This window comes from Meles meles, chromosome 18, assembly GCF_922984935.1.
Source record: "Meles meles chromosome 18, mMelMel3.1 paternal haplotype, whole genome shotgun sequence".
NCBI lineage: Eukaryota > Metazoa > Chordata > Mammalia > Carnivora > Mustelidae > Meles > Meles meles.
Genome location: NC_060083.1, coordinates 2,708,491 through 2,731,360, shown reverse-complemented (window position 1 = coordinate 2,731,360; position 22,870 = coordinate 2,708,491). Strand labels below are relative to the sequence as shown.

At 42.0% G+C, this 22,870-nt stretch overlaps 1 protein-coding gene across 4 annotated transcripts in view; it reads left to right on the top strand.

Annotated features, from left to right (window-relative positions):
- ZNF286A (zinc finger protein 286A) overlaps nucleotides 1–22,870 on the top strand; it is a 29,235-nt gene that overhangs the window by 5,574 nt on the left and 791 nt on the right. For 2 of the 4 annotated variants that reach the window (XM_045986511.1, XM_045986508.1), the window contains exons 4-6: nucleotides 323–437; nucleotides 1,631–1,723; nucleotides 9,775–14,017. In XM_045986511.1, the coding sequence (XP_045842467.1) occupies nucleotides 323–437; nucleotides 1,631–1,723; nucleotides 9,775–11,003 (1,437 nt within the window). In that variant the 3' untranslated portion in view covers nucleotides 11,004–14,017. Of the gene's footprint in view, nucleotides 1–322; nucleotides 438–1,630; nucleotides 1,724–9,774; nucleotides 14,018–22,870 lie in introns of those variants that run through there. The other 2 variants (XM_045986509.1, XM_045986510.1) reach the window with 2 other exon arrangements.

Genomic DNA, 22,870 nt, shown 5'->3' with positions numbered 1-22,870 from the left:
TGCACTGCTGACCCATTGATTCATGTTTTAACTCTTTATTCCCCAGAAAAATGATAGTATCAATGGAGAAACCGTAGTCTTACCTCTTTGGGTTCTCACACTGAATCCACAGTGTGCCTGGCACACCATTGATACCCAGTGACTTTATACCTAGTATTCCGAATCCGAGTACATTAGAATGCTTGTCATTTACCACTGTCATTTCCTGTCCTGTGTATAGCTTAACGCATCTACTCGAGGGCCAGCAGAAACGGGGGGTTGAAATTGAGTCTGTTGAACTGTTGAATGAGAGATGGTGAACAAAAGTATGTTTGTGTCTTAGGCATCAATGACGTTCAAGGACGTGGCCATGGACTTCACCCCAGAGGAGTGGGGGAAGCTGGATCCCGCACAAAGGGAGGTGATGCTGGAGAACTATAAGAACCTGGTCTCGCTTTGTAAGGATGGGTTCTCATCGGGACTCTAGAATCTGCGTATGGGGACATCGTCGTGTTACCGAGAGTGAAATAGCTTAACGAAGCCTTCACCTTTGCATTCAGAAATCATAAAGTATTGCTCCCTTTGGGCCCAGAGAAGAATCTGTTTCTGCCCTAGTTTCTTGGTGAAGTGTCTGTGCTGGTTTTGTGTCAAAATTCTTTTTTGAATGATAGAAACCTAATTCACACTGGCTTAAAGGGGATAAAAATACTGATTCAGGGAATCCTATATACTGACAGAAATTTTCTTAATTTTTTTAAACATGTGGCTTGGCATTGCCCTGTCTTAGCTTTATTCTTAGGATCTCTGCCGGTGGCAGAGATGGCCATTGGCAGCTCTAAGGTTGCATGATTCTTCCAGTTAGAGTACTCTCCAGCCAGTGTGGATCTTGTGTTCACCTCTCTGGGGGTGTGCGTGTGCGTGTGCGTATGTGTGCCCGTATATGTATTCACACGGGGGTGGAAGAAACTATGTTAACTCTGCCCAGTGATATTTACAAATGAGCATTGTAAGTTACATCTGAGCCAGTAATTTGTTGCCATCGTTCTCCAATTGAATGCTTTTGACCTTGCACTCGTTTTGTGCTTTTGTAATAAATTCCCTAAGAAAGTGGGTTCTGATAACTGGAGAAGGAAGAAAGAGAAAAACCTTTAGAAAGAAGACAAAAACTCTGGTCACCATGGTCACTAACTTTTAGCCACTGAGGTCTGCTTTCTCCCTTTCTTCCCAAAGCTAAGGACTCACCTGCAGTGTCTCCCTGGAAGAGAGAATTCCTCAATAGAGAAATAAAGAGAAATTCTCTTCTCTTTTAAAGTAAGCTCTCTGCCCAGTGTGAGGCTTGAACTCATGACCCTGAGATCAAGGGTCCCATGCTCTGTGGACTGAGCCAGCCAGGTACCCTGAGAAGTTCTCTTTTTGACAGGCAAAAACATTTGCCTTTTCCAGTGCATATAAGCTCCTTCCCAGACCCAGACTCTTGCTTCAAATACTTTAAGCGGCATTCAGATGCCCACCCTCCCTCATTCTTGATCTTCTATAATACCCTGTCTCTGTAGATCACAGGGTTGGGTCTATGCTGTGGAATAGGTCTTTGTGCCCATCACAGATAGTTAAGTCCTGTTTCTTTTTTGTTCTTTCTTTTTAAAACGAGCAGGGCTTCCGGTTTCTAAACCTGAGAGCTACAATTTGGAGAATGGAAAAGAACCATTGGTGCTTGAGAGAAAAGCCCCCAAAAGCAACTATTCCGGTGAGTCGGCCAAATGGGGGTCTCCAGAAATAACAGCCCCACAGGACAGTGGAAAGGAGGCACTTTTCCGTGCTTAAGAAAGATTATTAGAAATGCCTGTGTGTTTTATTTTAAGTGATGCACTTATTTTAAGGGATAGAGCATTGTGACTAATAGAAAAGTGGAGAAGAAAAGTAACATGGATTCACTGTCAAAATCAGACATACGCTAATATTGTGCTTCTCTTGCCTTTGTTTCTTTTCTCTGGCAATACAAAATAAAAATATCATAAGTGTACGGGTCTGTGAATTTTCGCAAATGAACACGTTCGTGTAACTAGTGTCCAAATCAAGGAGCAGCCTCACCAGCCTGGCAGTACTCTTGTCACTCATTTCTTCCAAGGGTAACCTTATCTCAACTTCTTCCGCCACAGATTAGTTTTGGCTGTTCTTGAACTTCATACAGACTACATTCTAACGTCTGGCTTTCTTCACTGAACATTACTGTGAGCAACAGCCTTTGCTGTTTGCATGTAGCTGTGTTCCATTCTCTGTGTTGTGCGGTCTTCCATGGTCTAGACCAGTTTATCCATTTTCTTGGGATGGGCATCGGGGAGGTTTCCAGTTTGAGGCTCTATGAGTAGTGCCGCTACGTATATGTCTTGGGCAGACCCATGCAGGCATACCTTGGAGACAGTGTGGGTTAGGTTTCAGAGCACCAGAGTAAAAAGTATTGCAGTAAAGGAAGTCAAGTGAATTTTTTGTTTCCCATTGCATGTAAAAGTTAGGTTTATACTATGCCGTAGCCTAGTAAGTGGATAATACCATTAAATCTTAAAAAAAAAAAACAGTATATATACCTTAATTAAAACACGCTGTTAAAAAATGCTAACCAGGGGCACCTGGGTGGCTCAGTGGGTTAAAGCCTCTGCCTTTGGCTCGGGTCGTGATCCCAGGGTCTTGGGATCAAGCCCCGCATCGGGCTCCCTGCTCAGCAGGAAGCCTGCTTCCTCCTTTCTCTCTGCCTGCCTCTCTGCCTACTTGTGATCTCTCTCTCTGTCAAATAAATGAATAAAGAATCTTAAAAAAAAAAAAAAATGCTGACCATTGGGGGCTGCCTGGGCGGCTCAGTGGGTTAAGCCTCTGCCTTCAGCTCAGGTCATGATCTCAGGGTCCTAGGGTCGCATCAGTCTCTCTGCTCCGCAGGGAGCCTGCTTCCTCTTCTCTCTGCCTGCCTCTCTGCCTGCTTGTGATCTCTGTGTGTGTGTGTGTGTGTGTGTGTGTGTCAAATAAATGGATAAAATCTTAAAAAAAAAAAAAAAAGCTAACCATCAGGGTGCTGGGTGGTGCAGTGGGTTAAGTGTCCAGCTCTTGATTTTGTCTTAGGTCATGATCTCGGGGTCCTGAGATTGAGCCCAGCGTTAGGCTCCGAGCTTGCTTAATATTCTCTGTGCCTCTGCCCTCCCCCACTGTCACTCACACTTTCTATCACCATAACAAATATAATAATAATGATAAAGTTTAAAATATTGCTAGAATGTGACTCAGAGACCCAAAATGAGCAAATGGAGTTGTTAGACTAGCTTGATGCAGAGTTGCTACAAACCTTCAATTTATAAAACAGGACAAAAACACAGTATGCGCAAACTCAGTGGAGAATAATGATAGTAAGGTGTGCCTGTCTGCATTTCTGTTGCATTAATACATGGGGAGCAGTGTTGGGTCCTGGGGTAGGTGCGTGTAGATACTGCCAGATAGGCTTGCAAAGGCATCGTCCTAGTTACAGTTGCACTTCTACTAGCAGAATGTGTGATTGTGGGAGCTGCTCAGCATCCTCCCCAGCACTTAATACTGTCTCATGGCTTCACTGAAGCCGTTCTGGCAGGTGCGTGAAATCTTTCCAATAAATAAGAAATGTTGGGGCCCCTGGGTGGCTCCATCAGTTAAGCATCCGACTCTTGATTTCAAGTCACGATCTCAGGGTCATGAGATCGAGCCCCACATGGGGCTCTGCGCTTGGTGGGGAGTTTGCTTGAGATTCTCTCCTCCATCTGCCCATCCCCCAACTCGTGCTCGCACGCTCTCTAAAATAAATAAAATATTTTTAAAAATAGAAAGTTTCTTAAAAAGAAAAAATGTTACAGATATAAAGTCCTCTTGCTTTCTCCCTAGAAGTAACTAGTTGAGGTAAATCATTTTAATGTGTTTTGTGTATCTTGAGAGTTGGTTTAGGTCTATAACCAGAATAAGAACTACTGGATCTTCAAGTATCGCATGTTTAGCTTTTTTAGGAACTGCCAAGGCCCTACCACCATCCTGGCAGACAGTTGATGCTATCACATTTAGTAATTTCTGGCAGTCTGATGGGTATGAAATGAAATTTCTTGTGTCTTTTTTTAAATTTATTTTATTTTATTTATTTGAGAGAGAGGGAGAGACCATGAGAGGGGAGAGGTCAGAGGGAGAAGCAGACTCTGATGGAAATTTCTTATTTCTTAATTTACATCTCTAATTTCTTAATTTACATTTCTCAAACTCATGAGTTTGAGTATTTCATATGTATATAACTATAACTATTCAGGCTTCCTTATTTGTAAATTACCTGTTTGTACCTTTTGCCTTATTTTTTGAAATTGGGCCGTTCCCATCTTTTTCTTGATTTGTTGGAGTTCTTTATAGATTTTCAATAGTAATATATGACAGAGGTACCATTACAGATCAGTGAGGAAAAAAAAAATGGTCCTTTTTATCTCTGGCTTAGTCGATTTTAGGGTGTCTTACGCAGATAGAATTTTAAAATTTTAATGTTAATAGATTTATTTCTTTTTTTTAAATGCTTTACTATTTTCTGAATTGTCTTCCTTATTCCAATGTCAGGAAGACAATCTCTACTTTATTCTAAAATGTTCAGGTTTTGTCTTAAGGGTAGGACCTCTTTGGGGTTTTTTGCATATTATATGAGTAAGGAACTTTTATTTTTTTCCATGCTGAAAACTGGTAGCCCAGCATCATTTATTGAAAAATCTATGTTTTGTCACAGATTTGTAATGCTAACTCTGGTAGACTCTGGTCCCATGTATATATTTTGGTCTGTTTCCAGGCTCTTTGGCTTATTTGTCTATCTGTACCGCAACAACACATTGTTTGAATTATACTTTATAGTATGTATCTCTAAAGTGAAACTCACTTTCATATTTTGCTTTTTAAAATATTCTTGTTTTTGGAATGTTGAGTTTTAAAATCTTCCCCTGTGGGGCACTTGGGTGGCTCAGTGGGTTAAAGCTTCTGCCTTTGGCTCAGGTCATGATCTCAGGGTCCTGGGATCGAGCCCCGCATCAGGCTCTCTGCTTAGCAGGAGCCTGCTTCCCTTCCTCTCTCTCTCTGGGCCTCTCTGCCTTCTTGTGATCTCAATCTGTCAAATAAATTAATAAAATCTTTTTTTTTAAAGTTTAAAAAATAAAATCTTCCCCTGTGATTGTAGATATGTCTGTTTCCCCTCCTATGTAGGCCTGTCAGTTTTTGTGACTTTCCTATTCACCACCCTTCTCCCTTTTTACGTGGGAGATACTGCCATTTTCTGAATGATCTAGAACTCTTCATACATGAGGCATTTATTCCTCGTCAGACATTTTTTTCTAGCTTTTGCTTTTCGGCTTTGCTTTTTAATGTACAAATTTAATGCATTACAGTCTTCTCCATTTTCTGATATTTAATCAGTGCTTCGAAAGTTCTCCCTCCAAGATGAAAGAAATACTTGTTTCTGTTCTATTTGTCCTTTAATTTTTCTCTTGAATCCATAATCCATTTGGAATCACCTCTCCTCTGGTGGTATCTTCTTAGCTTTCTTTTCTGAACAATTGTGTGTTTGAATGGCTCAAGGCTTGGTTTTAATCTCATCCCTCTGTGTATTTGGAGTCATAAACTGGAGCATCTGCATTGGACAGCAGATGACACTTGAGTGAAGCAGGCTGGGTAGGCAGGGCGGGGCTGACAAACTGGAAGAACACGCAGCTCACCGGAAAGGCGTGGCCTCCTTCCATTTAGCCCTAGCTCAAGAGGCGGCAAATTTTTTTATGTAAAGGGCTAGATAGTGAATAATTTATCTTGTGAGATATACGTGAGACGAGATATTGTGAGACATACGGCCTCTGCTGCAACGCCTCAGTCTGCCATGGTGGCGTGGAAAGCAATCTTAGTTCATAAATGAATGGGTATGGTTGTGTTCCAATAAAACTTTATTTAGAGAAATAGCAGCAAGCTATAGTTTCCAGTCTTTGCTCCGGCTGGTTGTCATCATGCAGATCATGCAGAATGCCTCTAGTTTTTTCCAAGAGATACCCAAAATTTGAATTTCTAAGTGAAGTCTCCCCATTTTTAAATGTTGTCACTAATCTCAAAAATTTGTGTGAACAGTTTAGGCCAAACAAACATGTCTGAGGGTCAGGTTTGTCCCACTGGTCACCAGGTGGCAGCCTCTACTTTGTCCCGTAACCAAATTATCAGCTCTGTCTAATGAACCCCAAATTTGTATTTCCAGCCTAGATCTCTCCTTCAGCCTCCTGTTCTTTATTTGCGTAACTATTTGATGTTTCCATGTGCTTATGATAAAGATACCACAATACAGCATATTTATTTATTTTTTGTGCAGATTTTTATTTGTTTATTTGGCAGAGACCACAAGTAGGGAGGGAGGCAGGCAGAGAGAGGAGGGGGAAGGAGGCTCCATGCCGAGCAGAGAACCCGACGCAGGGCTTGATCCCAGGACTGTGAGATCATGACCTGAGCCAAAGGCAGAGGCTTTAACCCACTGAGCCACCCAGGTGCCCCTCAATACAGCACGTTTAAAACTGATTGCCTGGGAGTGTCTGGGTGGCTGTTGGATAAGCCTATGACTCTTGATTTCTGCTCCGGTCATGATCTCACCATTGTGAGATCCAGCCCAGGGTGGATTCTTCTCTCTTTCTCTATCCCTGCTACTCGTGTGCGTGCTCTCTCTCTCTCAAAAAAGCAAATAAATAAATAAATAAAACTGAGTGCCTGATGTAGGCCCAAATTCTTCATCCTCCCACCAATATACTTTTCCAGTTGTCTTTTTTTTTTTAAGATTTTATTTATTTATTTGACAAAAAGAGAGATCACAAGTAGGCAGAGAGAGAGGGGGAAGCAGGCTTCCTGCTGAGCAGAGAGCCCGATGTGGGGCTCGATCCCAGGACCCTGGGATCATGACCTGAACAGAAGGCAGAAGCTTAATCCACTGAGCCACCCAGGCACCCCAGTTTGTTCATTTTTGAGGAAATATCTGTCAAATACTCAACTTGGATAACGTATTTTGTATGTCAGTCATTCTTCCAGGTAAAAACTGTGGTCCATGGGAAAAGTGGCTAGTTCAGCTCACAGCTCAAATGATCCCACAAGGGGTTCTCTTCAAGACAGTCATCATAGTTTCATAGGAACAGAATTGCCTTATAATATTTCCTATTTCCTCAATTCAGAAATTTAAAAAGATGTATACTCAAGGCTTGAAATTTAATAAAATCGGTAGTGTTTACTGTTTCCTAAGACATTTTTAAGTGAAACTGGCTCCTTTTTTTCTTAACTGAGAGTATATGGCAGGGAAGCATACAGCTGCTACTAAGTTTATCGTTATTGTTCTGATTTGCACTAAGTCATAAGCAGTTTTACCATGATGACTTTTGTAACAGTGCAAATGACAAGACAATGAAAGAGACAAATAACATCTAAACATTATATTGAAAATAGTTTTGAACTTCTGGCTTCCCCAGGGTTTATGGACCATACTTTGAACTTTCTACCTACATCCCTATATCAGCCTTACCTCAAATTATTAGCACTTAGGCTGTGTTGTAATTTTTAGTGGTTTATATCCCTTTAATGCATATTAGGGTAAGTATTGTCATTATTCCTTATGAAGTAGGTACTGTTACTGCCCATCTTACACATAAGGAAACTGAGGTAGAGAGGTTAAATAATTTGCCCCAGTGACACAGCTCATAAGCGACAGAGCTGGGATTGTCTTAACACATTCCGGTTCCAGAGTCCATGCTCTCAACCACGGTGCTTTCCCTGTATGTCCCTCTCCTCTTGGCGTTGTGGTTCGTATCATCCCCTCTCCCTGGAATGCTCACCTCTGTGATTTGTACCAGTTACCTGCGACATTCAGCCGAACTCCCAACTGCGCTTTCATTCCAGCTCAGTGATTTCCTTCCTCAGAGAAGTCTCCCCTCATCTCCCTAGATTTCCTCTCATATTTTTTCATAGTCATTTGCCTTTATTCCTCAATACTTAACTACAGGTACTTTTTTAATAAGATTTTATTTATTTAATGGGGGGGGGGGGTCAGAGGAAAAAGCAGACTCCCCACTGAGCAGGGAGCCTAATGCGGGACTCGATCCCGGGACTCCAGGATCATGACCTGAGCCAAAGGCAGCCGCCCAACCAACTGAGCCACCCAGGCGCCCGCTACAAGTACATTTTTATATGCATTTGTGAATGTTAGACAAAATTCTCTCTGCCCTCCTGTGCATATGTCTTTCCCCAGTGCCTATTACAGAGCCTAGCGTATGGTAGATAGTCAGTGGATAACTGTTGAATAAATGCATAGAAAAGTAGCTTGCTGAAGGAATAGAAGTCATTTGGCTTCTATTCTGTAGAATGAGGGACAGGTCGAACTTAATTTTCTTGTAAATGTGTAATCAGTTGTCATAGCAACATTTATTTGAACACAGATTGTCCTTTGTTGACTGAAATATCACCTTTGTATTGTTTTTATTTGTATATGCTCGACTATTTCTGAAGTTGCTCTTGTTTCATTGATCTGTCTATTCCTTTGACCCACCACACTTCTTAAATTAGTTTAGCTTTATAGTTTTATATTAGACAAAATAGTCTAATATATTAGATGTATTTAGAGAGGTCTAGCTTCCATCCCTGCCCTCTCGCCTCTATTCTGAGACTTTCCCTATAAGCAGCCATTTTTATTAATATTTCATTGTCCATCCTTGTTTTTGGAAATATAACCAAATATGTGCATATATTTATATCTCCCTCCCCGTTTTTTTACATAAAGAGGAGCAAACTGTACACACACACTTGCAGCTTGCTGTTTTTTTGTTTTTTTCTTTTTAAGATTTTATTTATATATATGACAGGTAGAGATTACAAGTAGGCAGAAAGGCAGGCAGAGAGAGAGAGGTGGAAGCAGGCTCCCTGCTGAGCAGAGAGCCCGATGTGGGGCTCGATCCCAGGACCCTGGGATCATGACGTGAGCCAAAGGCAGAGGCTTAACCCACTGAGCCACCCAGGCGCCCCGCAGCTTGCTGTTTTTTAAAGAAACTTATTTAATGTATCCTGGAGATAACTTCGTATCTACACATGGAGATCTTTGTGATGTTTTAAAAAGTTGCAAAGTACTGCATTTTATGTCTACATCATACTGAATTTAATCAGTTCTCTGTAATCAGTGTTGAGATGTTACCAGTATTTTGCTATCTCAGTGTTAAAAGGAGTAGTCTTGTGTACATAAGATATCATATATTTGCCATTATATCTTTGGGAGATCATAGGACATTTTTGATCGGAGACACATAAAAGCATTGTTAGGGAAGATTAAACTGGAAATGGAATGCCTGTTTGGATGTGGGTAGGACTGCATGACTACAAACCTAAAAGTCATAATGTCCTCTACACTAAAGTGATAACGGTATATTTAATACAGCAAGTAGGTATTCAATAAGAATTTGTTTCCTCCCTCTTCTCATCTAGTGTGCTCATTTCCTGCGCATCCAGCGATAATACTGGTTCATCTGCATCTCTCCTTCTGTATTTCTGGTCACCTTTTACCCCCATTTGACTATGCTGGATAAGGTCTACTCATTTTCTCCGCATATACTGTGTGTGTGTTTCCTTCCATTTGCTTCTCTTTGCAAGTTGTCTTTAAAAAGTCAAATCCACTTCCTCCTCGGAGGCATGTTTTTCATCTTTATTAGCTGTTACAGAACTGTCTTTTGTTGAGCACTGAAAACAAAGGAAATTTGCATTTCCAATTTCTTTCAGACCTGGAGACTAAACCTGAGGGCAAAGACTCAACTTCAGTGCAAGATCTTTCCAATGAATCCTGCCAGACGGCAATAATAGATAGACTGACAAGGAATAGTGTCTATGACTCCAGCTTGGAAACAGCTCTTGAATGTGAAGACTGGCTAGAGAATCAGCAAGAAAATCAGGAGAGACACTTGAGAGAAATGCTCAGCCATGTGAATTCACTCCCTGAAGAAAGAGCTCTCGAGCGTGATGTTTACTGGGAAAACCTGAGTCCAAAGTCTGTTCTTCTCGCTCAAGACAGAGCTCCCAGAGGATCCTATGCCTTCCATACCCTTGAAAAAAGGTTGAAACAGAAATCAAACTTAATGAAAAAGCAAAGAACCTATAAAGAGAAGAAACCTCATAAATGCGATGATTGCGGTGAACTCTTCACGTACCATTCAGTGCTTATCCGACACCAGAGGGTCCATACTGGAGAGAAGCCCTATAGCTGCAGTGAATGTGGGAAATCTTTTAGCCACAGAGCTAATTTGACTAAACATCAGAGGACTCATACTAGAATTCTTTTTGAATGCAGTGAATGCAAGAAGGCCTTCACAGAAAGTGCATCCCTTGCAATACATCAGCGAATTCACATTGGAGAGAGACCGTATGAGTGCAGTGAATGTGGAAAAGGGTTTAATCGAAGTACACATCTTGTGCAGCATCAGTTGATTCATACTGGGGTGAAGCCTTATGAGTGTAATGAATGCGATAAAGCTTTCATTCATTCATCAGCTCTCATTAAACATCAACGGACTCATACTGGAGAGAAACCCTATAAATGTCAGGAATGCGGGAAAGCCTTCAGCCACTGCTCATCCCTTACTAAACATCAGAGAATTCATACTGGAGAAAAGCCATATGAATGTAGCGAATGTGGGAAAACCTTCAGTCAGAGCACACATCTTGTTCAGCATCAGAGAATTCATACTGGGGAGAAACCCTACGAGTGTAACGAATGTGGGAAAACCTTCAGCCGGAGCTCAAATTTTGCTAAACATCAGAGAATTCATATTGGAAAGAAACCATACAAATGTAATGAATGTGGAAAAGCCTTCATCCATTCATCAGCTCTAATTCAACACCAGAGAACTCATACTGGAGAGAAACCCTACAGATGCGATGAATGTGGGAAAAGCTTTAAGTGCAGCTCATCCCTCATCAGACATCAAAGAATTCATACTGAAGAGCAGCTCTGAAAAATTACTAAATGTGAAGGAATGTAAGTCGGCTTTATCACTGTGTTAAATACCTGAGTAGTTTAGGTGGGACACCCATAAAATCCTGCTCGAGGGCCAATTTTGTACGCATCTACTTTTCCTTGCGTAACAGATACTTTTGAGCCATAGACAGAATGTTCTTTGTATTCATTGATTTGATCATTATGAAAACTTCTGGCCAGGGATCTCCTATTTTGATCCCCCACCACCACTACCAAATAACCCTTTCATGGAAATTCAAGAAATCCTCGGAAGTGGATAACTGTATAATCGTTGTGAAGTCGGGTTTCTCCCTCTCTTTGTCACATGAGAGCCTTGTTAGAGCTTCTCACCCTGTAAGGAAATTCTTATTTGTAAACGTAGGTGGATGACTCCTATCTTTATCATTAGGAAGACACAGAGTTGTTCCTCTTTGGATCCAAAGTGGAGCTCCAAATGTACAGCTAGTGTCATTTCTTCAGGGAGGGTTATTTCTTTTATATTAGCTATAAAATATAAGGTTAAGAGTTGAAATATGCTTTGGATTTCCTCCCTCTCCAAAGACTACTGTCTAATTTGATGAACATAAAGTAGAATGCATTGCAGGTTTTAAGTTATGTTCCCCTGGATTATGCTAGTCATAAATTTAGATAATTGTTACCCCCTTTGTTGTGTAGATTTTCATTTTCTCCTTCCTTGGAATTTCCCTGAAGTTAAGAATGGGTCAAAATCTTAACTGTAATTTTCAGTCAAATGCCTCTTTTCGTATCTTTGGCATTGAATGAGTCCTTGGTTTTTCTATAAGCAAAGTATTAGGGATATTTCATTTCCAACTCATTTACAGTTATGCTGCTTTCTGTAAACTATGTTTTGTCACTTTGAGAAAAAGCCCCTAGGATGTCAAGGGTCTGAAAAGTTGATGAGTTCAATATGTTATTATATTTAGGGTCCCAGTCAAGGAGGAGACCTGAAGCAACTCTGAGACACAAGGACACACCTTCCTGTCAAATATGGAAAATAGTTCACAGGACAGTAACTAAATGGAAGATAACAGCTTCCCTCCATGAAGAAGAGGTTGCCATTTCTCTGGCTTTCATGTCTACCCACATTTTTGTTGTTGTTACTGTTCTCCCTACATGTTTGTTGGGCTATGTCCAAGAGCCCTAAAGAAGGTAGAAGAGCCATGAAACCACGTGATAAGTTACACGGGTGATCAAAAACAAGTGGTGGGATTGGAAATGCAGAAGCAAAAGTTCAAATAAATATTTAGCAAAACACTATACAAATGTCAATTTTTATTGTTACTCTCTTGTATGAAGAGTATAGAAAAGATAGAAGGAAAATAGTTACAGATTCCTTCTTTCTCTTCTAAATTCTATCCGTTATGAACGTTCAGCAACCAGTCCTTGCTCTTGGCCTTCTCCACATTATCTCATGTTGTTTCCTATAATTCCTTCTCTGTAAACCTTAGTTGTGTTATTGAGGAGACGTAGAGGAATAGAGTTTAGAGCAAGATCGTTAAGGATGAATGGGTTAAATCCAGCCATGATGGAAATTAAAACAAAAATGGGGCTGAACGAATCGGGAAAAGGTTTTGGGAAGAATAAAAACACGTTGTGGGTAGAAGTGGGTGGGAAGGCTCAGGGACTGAGAGGTCAGGGTAGGAGGCTGACACAGGAACAAGGTAAAGGGAAAGATGCTCAGCCCTCTTCCCCTTCATACTCAGTATTCGTGTTCAAAAGTAGGAACTGACAGGCTGTGACCTGGACACACGACCAAGTCCACCTTCTGCCTGTATCTCGGAATAATGTTTAGTTGGATCTTTACCACACGCATTCATTTACATATGTTTGTTATAACAGAGTCAAGTAGTTGCAACAGTGATTGTATGTCCCCCCAAAGCCTAAAATACTTGATACTTCTCTGTGTGCCAGTTGCTTGAGTGAAAATAAACTCATCATTTCGGAACCAAAATTTGACTCCCAGAGTAAGATCCATTTGGGCTTTTCAAAGCTGAGTTTGGATTCTGCCCCCTCCACTTAACATTTTTGTGACCTTACTACTCGCTGTCTCTAAGTCTCAGGGCCTCCATCTGTAAGATGGGAATAAATCATCCCTCTTTTGAAGGTTGTAAGACAATGCTTGGCAAAGACTTGGCTCCCAATAACTTAAGCAGATGGCTTCTGTAGGTATATGTTTGTAAATGTATACATATATATGTGTTTTAGTGAAACATCAGTCCTTTGGGGCTGCTGCATGAAATAACTCACCACAGACTGAGTGGCTACGGTTCTGGAGACTGGGGAGCCCCAAGACCAAGGCCCCACCAGGTTCAGTGTCTGGGGAGGGTCTGTTTTCTGGTTCAGGAACCACCATCTTTTTGTTCTGTCTTCACATGGTGAAAGGGTAAGGGGGCTCTGGTGCCTCTTATAAGAGCAACTAAACCTTTTCCCAAGAATTCTGCCCTCGTGACCTATTTACCTTCCGAAGGCCACCACCTCCCAGTACCATCCGTCTGAAGACAAATTTGGGGAGATACAAACTCAGTCTGTAGTAAGTGGCTAAGCATTGATCAGGTAGAAATTACTTAGGAATGAATGCGTCTTCCCCGTCTTTTGTTAACATCAAGAACTGTCACCATCCTGTGGTCTAGCACAGCGTAGAGAAGGGGCTTCGTTTTCTGCTCATCTTTCCATCTGGTGCTGCTCCCTACACAGCCTCCTTGAGACCTTGGGGAATCTGCTTTATTCTCTCCTACGTACCACTTAGCCAGAAGCTATCTGATAGTTTCAGAGACTCGAGTTTGGAAAAAAAAAAAAAAAAAAAAGATTTAAAGAGTGTTAAGAGACTAGCTCTAGGTTTTACTGGGAACTCTGGCCCTTGACATTTCAGTGTTCTGTTTATGTTTGACGTTCAGTATGACTGCATTTGTACTCCCAACATGAACGTTGGAAGTTTTACTGTTCCACTTTTGAATGTTTTTGGTTACCTATAAACTAAATTTGACTGCTCTGATTGGCCCACTGTCAATAAAGATGTTGTTTATGTATTTATCGTCAGAAACTTTTGTAAATCACTTCTGAAGTTTCCTAATTTAAGCATAGTTTAAGAGGCAAAGACAGACCAGCCATAAACTATCTCCATAGCATTTGGTAAACCAATCACATTTCTTTTTTTTTTTTTTTTAATTTTTATTTTATTTATTTGACAGAGACAGAGATCACAAGCAGACAGAGAGGCAGGCAGAGAGAGAGGAGGAAACAGGCTCCCTGCGGAGCAGAGAGCCCGATGCGGGGCTCGATCCCAGGACCCTGAGATCACGACCTGAGCTGAAGGCAGCGGCTTAACCCACTGAGCCACCCAGGCGCCCCACCAATCACATTTCTAATTGTTCATCTGGGCTTCACAACTTCTGAAGACATGGGTTGGGTAATTCCCTCCACAGCCCATGTCTCTGCAAAAAGAGTACAGGAAGGTTGTTTCTACCAAACGGTGTTGAGTCCTTTGGCCAAGTGCAGGTGCCACTCATTTAAGAGGGGGTAATGGGGAAAAAAGACACCACTCATTTATCAGGGGTAACTGTAAAAAGTAGTGTTACGGGGTGCCTGAGTGGCTCAGTGGGTTAAAGCCTCTGCCTTCGGCTCAGGTCATGATCCCAGGGTCCTGGGATCGAGCCCCACATCTGGCTCTCTGCGCCTCAGAGAGCCTGCTTCCTCCTCTCTCTGTCTGCCTCCCTGCCTACCTGTGCTCTCTCTCTCTCTCTCTGTCAAATAAATAAAATCTTTAAAAAAAAAAAAAAAAAAAAAAGTAGTGTTACAACTGGATAAGATCAGGTAGACTGGTTTAGTGTACATTTATTTATTTATTTATTTATTTATTTTTGCAAGATTTTACTTATTTGCGAGAGAGAGCACAAGCAAGTAGAAAGGCAGAGGGAGAGCAAGAAGCAGGTTCCTCGCTGAGCAGGAGCCCAACATAGCACTTGATCCCAGGACTCTGGATCATGACATGAGCCAAAGGCAGACGCCCAACTGACGGAACCACCCAGGTGCCCCTAGTGTAAATTTTATTTTATTTTATTTTATTCTTTTTTTAAAGATTTTATTTACTTGACAGAGAGAGAGATCACAAGTAGGCAGAGAGAGGGGGAAACAGGCTCCCCGCTGAGCAGAGAGCCCAACTCGGGGTTCAATCCCAGGACCCTGAGATCATGACCTGAGCTTAAGGCAGAGACTTAACCCACTGAGACACCCAGGTGCCCCCCTAGTGTAAATTTTAAATTACATCTGGCTTTTGGGAGAACGATGTTACATCACCCAAAGAATTAAAAAAACAATGGTACTGTATAAGAACACCAAACAGTATTCAAATTAGTCAGCAATTGACTAGGTTCAATTGTCTATTTAAAAGTTTCTAGGGGCAGGGCCCCTGGGTGGCTTAGTGGGTTAAAGCCTCTGCCTTCAGCTCAGGTCATGATCCCCAGGTCCTGGGATCGAGCCCCACATGATCCCCAGGTCCTGGGATCGAGCCCCACATCGGGATCTCTGCTCAGCAGGGAGCCTGTTTCCTCCTCTCTCTCTGCCTGCCTCTCTGCTTGCTTGTGATCTCTGTCTGTCAAATAAATAAAATCTTTTTTAAAAAAGTTTCTAATAACTTTATTTTCCTAGATGAGTTTTCACTCTTTAATATCACAACAGGACTCAAGTTAGAAGCTCTTCATCCGGAGCGCCTGGGTGGCTCAGTGGGTTAGGCTGCTGCCTTCGGCTCAGGTCATGATCTCGGGGTCCTGGGATCGAGCCCCACATCAGGCTCTCTGCTCAGCAGGGGCCTGCTTCCCTCTCTCTCTCTACCTGCCTCTCTATCTACTTGTGATCTCTCTCTGTCAAATAAAGAAATAAAATCTTTAAAAAAAAAAAAAAAAGCTCTTCATCCCTGCTTTCTCCCTTTCCTTACCTCTTTTTACATCCCAATGGGCCAGTCCTGGATCCAGACCACATGAGCTGTCCCTCACCGTAGGTTGTACTGGGAGAGGCAATACGGAGAACACGGCATCTATGGATTACCTGTAGTTCCAGTTGATGTGCTCAAAAAATCAGACGTTTTCGTTGAATTGTTCTTCAAATTTTTTACAATGTAACCTCATATTTTTTAACCTCTGTTAGTCCATAAACCAGATAATCTGCCCTTAGATTGAGTTGACTATACATAAAATGTGCATACTTCACTCTCCTTCCACTTCCCCCCCAGTTCACCCATAAACATTACTGTGGTGGGGTGCCTGGGTGGCTCAGTGGGTTAAAGCCTCTGCCTTCGGCTCAGGTCATGATCTCAGGGTCCTGGGATCGAGCCCCCAGTCAGGCTCCCCGCTCGGTGGGGAGTCTGCTTCTCCCTCTCTCTCTGCCTGCCTACTTGTGATCTCTCTCTGTCAAATAAATAAAATCTTTTTTAAAAAGAAAACATGACGGTGGTGTCAGAAAAGTTCGAATGTCTGAGGAATCAGGAGTGAAACTAGAGACTCAGACCTTAATTGATCAGCGACTATTTACCCCCATCTGCACTGTTTTTTTTTCTGTATGGGCTATATTCTCATCAGTTTTTTCCAGTGATGACAAATACATCTCCTGGCAATTCCAAATTAGCATGGCTCTAAGCATTTACAACCCCAAGGAGAATACTTCTTTCTAAATATCTCCAGCAAGGGGCGCCTGGGTGGCTCAGTTGGTTGGGCGGCTGTCTTCAGCTCAGGTCATGATCCTGGAGTCCCGGGATTGGGATAGAGTCCTGTACCGCGCTACCTGCTCGGCGGGGAGCCTGCTTCTCCTGCTGACCTCTTTCCTCTCATGCTCTCTCGCTCTCTCTCATAAATAAATAAAATCTTAAAAATATATATATATCTCCAGCAAAATCCCCAAGGCTATTTCTGAGCTTTGCTTGAGATCATGCTGATCGATCACTGAACATTGTTGATTCAGTTTTTCAAACGAATACAAGAAGTAGAGTAGATAAAACTATTACTTCCATTAAATTTACTGAAGCAGATAACTATGTCATAGTTATGTAAAATAATATCCTTATTATTGGGAAATGCACATTGAAGTACATAGGGGGATGAAAACAATGCACATAATTACTCTCAATGCAGAAAAAGTATGTATACATAAATGATAAAACAAAGGATAAAAATGTTATAAGTGAATCTGACTAAAGGGAACATAGATATCCTTTGCTAATACAACTTCTGTAAGTTTCCTATTATTTCCAAGTAAAAACATTTTAGGGCACTGGGGTGGCTCAGATGGTTGAGCATCTGCCTTTGACTCAGGTCATGATCCTGGGTTCCGGGGATCAAGTTCCACATTGGGCTCCCTGCTCCTTGGGGAGCCTGCTTCTCCCTCTCTGCCTCTCTCTCTGTGTCTCATGAGTAAATAAATAAAATCTTTAAAAAAAATTTTTAAGTAAAATGATACATTTCCAGGACCCCAAATCAGACCCATGCTATAACATATATAAACAAAGGGGAAAAGTACAGACAATGCAACTATGTTAAAAGCCTTCTTTCTTTCTTTCTTTTCTTTCTTTCTTTCTTTCTTTCTTTCTTTCTTTCTTTCTTTCTTTCTTTTTTTAAAGATTGTATTTATTTATTTGACAGACAGAGATCGCAAGCCGGCAGAGAGGCCGGCAGAGAGAGAGGAGGAAGCAGGCTCCCTGCTGAGCAGAAAGCCCGATGCGGGGCTCGATCCCAGGACTCTGAGATCATGACCTGAGCCGAAGGCAGAGGCTTTAACCCAGTGAGCCCCCCAGGCGCCCCTAAAAGACTTTTTTTCTATCTTACTTAAAATCTAAGTATCCAAAGATTACACATTAATAAGTTTTTGAATGGAAAAGATTCTTTCACATTTAACCAGGAAAAAAAAAATTAGTTTTTAAATTCTTCAAAATCATTTAGAAAGATTAACATCACATTAGGGAAAAAAGTGCAGAAAATTTGCATAGACCCTTAAAAACAGTATACATAAATTTTTAAGAAATATAAAATAGTCTCAGGTCTTCTAATAATTAAATGATCAAGATATATAAAGATGAAATACCACCATCTACAAACCAGAATAGATAAAATGAGAAAGACTGACATAATCAAGTCATTTCTAATATTGGGTAGAGGGAATAGCTATGCCTATCATGGTTTCTACTGTGGCCATCAAAACAAGCTATATAGTAATTAGAACTCTCTTAAACCAGTGGCTGAGTTGCATATTGGTCAAACATCTCTGGAAAACTGTTTAGTGATATGTAGTTTGAATATATGCAGGGACTCTGACCAAGCCATTTTATAGGTTGGCCCATACTTAGGCTATTGATTGCATGTGCACCAAAGGAAACCAGCAAGAATGGTATGGTTGCCTCAATGCTAATGGCCCCACCCTGGAAAGAAAGCAGATGTCCGTCAACCGCAGAACTGATAACCGTGATGTATTCATTAAAAAAACACTGCACTGCAGCGAGAATGAATCGCTCCGTGAAACATGAATGAGTGTCACGAATGTAATCTGAGCAAAAGAAGCCAGACACAGAATAATTCCTGCTGTATGGTTCTAAAATTTTTTTTTAAGATTTTATTTATTTATTTGACAGAGAGAGATCACAAGCAGGCAGAGAGGCAGGGGGAAGCAGGCTCCCTGTTGAGCAGAGAACCCCATGCGTGGCTTGATCCCAGGACCCTGGGATCATGACCTGAGCCAAAGGCAGAGGCTTTAACCCACTGAGCCACTCAGGCCCCCCTCTGCTGTATGGTCCTAAAAACGCAAATTTATAAAAACAGGCAGTACGAATCTGTGGTGTTAAAAACTAGATGATGGTGTAAGGGCCTATTCCAAAGAGCAGCCCCACCCCGGTTGAACTGTCATTTTGTTGTAAAACTTGGATTGACCTTGCCACACACACCCCCCCCCCCCAGGAGAACTTGCTTAGAGGCAAGTCCCAGAAACCAGTCCCAGGTGGCAAAGTCCAAGTTCAAGGGTGGGTAAGGTCAGGTGGAGACCTTCAATCAGTGGGGGCGTGTACTGTCTCCTAGCTACCAAGGTGATGGCCTAGTTTCCATGGCTACTGTGGGGTGAATTGTAATTCACTTAGCCACCTGTGTGTGGCCAGGCCCAACCACATGGCCTTTGCTCTATAAAAGTTAGTCTGGAAAGCAGGGAGGGGTCGTCCTCTATAAGGGGCGACCCCGACCGGTTGTTTGACGGTCGGTCTGATTCCTGATGCTTGGCGTGGAATAAAGCTTTGCTTGACCTTCGCTCTGTATCAGTCTCGCTCCTTTAATCACGGACCCATTATTGGGGTACCCAATTTTGGGGGGACCCAACAATGGTTAGCTCTGGCAAGATAGAATGGATCGTGGTTGGGGGACTCCGAGGAGATGGGCTTCTGGGTTTTGTTTTATTTTCCTCGAACTCAGTTGTAGTTTCAAGGCCATATTCACTTTGTGATACATCACTGAGTATTAGAGCTGTGATTTATGCCTCTGCTTTTTGGTATGCATGTTATACTTTGATAAATGCATTTGAATACATTTTTACTATTAGGACAAAGAAGGTAAATTAGGAGAATTTGCAATCTTAATATCATTTCCATTTTATGAAAAATAGCCATGCAAAGGATTCCAAGCTGAAATGTTTCAATTATTCAGCTTACGTCAACAATATATAGATATATATTTTTTGAACATCCACAAATATCTTACATGATGTCGTTTGAGTGTAGAAAAGGCACAATTAGGTTTACAGTTTGCTGCATCCGTAATCTTTTAGTTGAAAGTTGAGCCAGCTATCCACACCCATTCGTGAAGCTGCTTTCCCAGAAGAGTCCAACCTGTGACAATTAGTAGAGACAGGGAAAGAGTCATTTCTTCTTCATTATCTCTGTAAAACATTAGATTTCTTAGAAGCACAGGCCATCTCTCATTTCAGGTTTTTCTTTTTCTTTTTTTTTTTTTAAGATTTTTATTTATTTATTTTTTTTTACATTGACAGTGAGAGAGGGAACACAAGCCAGGGGAGTGGGAGAGGGAGAAGCAGGCATCCTGCTGAGCAGGGAGTCTGATCCTGGGCTTGATCCCAGTACCTTGGAATCATGACCTGAGCTGAAGGCAGATGATTAATGACTGAGCCACCCAGGTGCCCCTCATTGCAGGCTTTTCTTTCATTAGTTTCTGTGACCTTGTTATCAGAAAAGATTTTATGTTCCAGGATCACAGAGAGGGCATACTTAGGACTATTCCGTTTGCTACGGTGGCCATCGAGACAAGGCCCATGTGTATTTCTGGATCCCAGCAGTGACCATTCCTTGATGTAATAAATCTGCTGTCAATCAGAAAGTCATGGATCCTCTCCTGGGGAGTCTGGTTAGTACCTGAAAAGAGACCTGCACTGGGAATTGTGGAGGCTGAATAGTCACAGTCCCCGTTATCTGATGCTTGAAGTCCACAGGCAGTGGACAGGGGAAGATCACTAACAGGCTGGAATTCCATGAACAGGAGCCAGGACCTCACACAGACACACTGAAACCTACATCTGTTCTTCTTGCCTCTGACCTTGGTGATCAGGGATCTTGCAAAAGGCAAGGCCCTTCATCCTGGAGCTAAACACACACCTGCATCCCACGAATCAGAGAAACTGAAGGAAAAATCCAAAGGAAGACAAAGCAAGCGCAGGTCGAGCTTCTGCTTCAGGCCAGAGTTGAGTCACTGGTTTAGCAACAATGTGCTCTTGTGTGTGTGTCCATTTCGTTCATTTCATCGTAAATTCTAGGCTTTAAAGTTCACTAAGGTTAAGGTCCTTTGGAAATTATATATAAGCTAACTACAGAGCAACACATTTACTGTTGATATCAAAAAGCCTGTCACAAGTATAATTCAAGGGAACTGAACACCAATGCTAAGTTTTTCAAAATCTTAAACATGTGGAAGTAGTATAACTTAGCAGATGAGTAAAACCTTAAGTTTAAATTAACTAAGCTCAGGGAGAAAGCAAACCCAACTGTGATAGTGTGATTTATAATAAGAAATACATATATTTGGTCTTTGTCCTCATTTCTGGCAGAGTTCCTAAAACTCTTGGAATTTCCTAGGTGATGAGAGTGATAAGGGTTTTGTTGTGTTAATAACTTTTGGACCTCACCTAAGGATGGGAGCTGGTTGCCAGGAGAACCACGCAGCTGGTTAGAAGGTTGGAACTGGCCCCACCCCCCTTGACCTTGGGAAGGGGACAAGGGCTAGAGGTCGAATCAGTCATCAGTGGCCAATGATTTAATCAATTGCACCTATGTAACAAAGCCTCCATAAAAACCAAAACCCAGGTTGGTGGAAATGGGAAGTTTTGGGGAAGGTGGTGTGCTTGGAGGGGGTATGGAAGCCCTTTCCCCACCCCTTGCCCAGTACATCTCTTCCATCAGCTGTTGGTGAGTTAAATCCTTTTGTAATAAACTGGTGCTCTTATAAGTGAAATGCTACTCTTGTTATGCCCAAATAATGGGTCCGTGATTAAAGGAGCGAGACTGATATAAGGCGAAAGTCAAGCAAAGCTTTATTTCGCGCCAAGCATCAAGAATCTAACCTAACCTTCGGGGCCGCACCTGTTACAAGAGAGGGCGACCCTTCTCTGTTTCACAGACTAGCTTTTAAGGGCAAATGCCATGCGGTCGGGCCTGGCCACACAGAGGTGACCAATGAAATTGTAACACACACAGGAAACTCCAGTGATGCTAGGTGACCAATTGAATTACAATTTACCCTAGTAGACATTAGAACCAGCCTATTACACCTTGATTAGGATTGGCGCCAAAAGCTCGGGGGGGGTGGGGGGGGGGGGTGGTGTCCCTACTCCTTGGTAACCAGAGAGACAGTATGCAAACCCCCACTGATCAGATGTCTCCACCTGGCCTGACCCACCCTGCTACCTGGGCTTTGTTACCTGGAGCTGGTTTTGGGAACTTGTCTCCAAGTAAATCCCCTGGGGGAAGGGGAGCAGGGACAGTTTCTAAATAGGTCCTTACACTCTGACTTCTGTGAGTGGCTCTAGCAAATTAATTGAACCCAAGCAGGGGGTCATTGGAACCTCCAGTCTATGGGGGGGCTGGTCAGAAGCACAGGTGACAACCCGGGTCTGTGACTGGCAAGCAGAGGGGGGGGCAGCCTTACAGCTGAGCCCTTAGCCTCCTCTGGAATCTGAGGCTATCTCCAGGTCCTTGCATCAGAATTAAGTTATAGGACACCCATCTGGTGTCTGAGGACTGCTTGGATGTATACGAAAAAAACCCTACACACTAGAATTGGTGATCAGAAACATGCCAAATATTACCAAACAAGAGAATGCATGCTGACTTAGGAAGAAACATCCGGCTCTTTTTCAACCAAAACCATCAAGCCAGTCTGACACGTTTACAAAGCTACCTTGGTTATGGGCACTTAGTTCTTATGAAAAAAATCCCTCTAAACTAGTGTTTCTTTTCTTTTTTTTTTTTTAAAGATTTTATTTATTTATTTATTTATTTGACAGAGAGAGAGATAGCAAGAGAGAGAACACAAGCAGGGGGAGTGGGAGAGGGAGAAGGAACCCGATTCGGGGCCCTGGGATCATGACTGAGCTGAAGGCAGTGTTTAACCGACTGAGCTACCCAGGTGCCCCTAAACCAGTGTTTCTATGAGAAGTTTTATTTTTATATTCCCAAAAAGGCCATATTCAGAGAATTAGAGGCTTAGTTTCTCCTCTGGGATGCCTAGAGTTTCCTTATATTAGATTTAACTCCTAACATTCTCTAGAAATTAATCAGAATTCCTTTACCCTAGGTCTTTATAACCTAATTAATCCCCT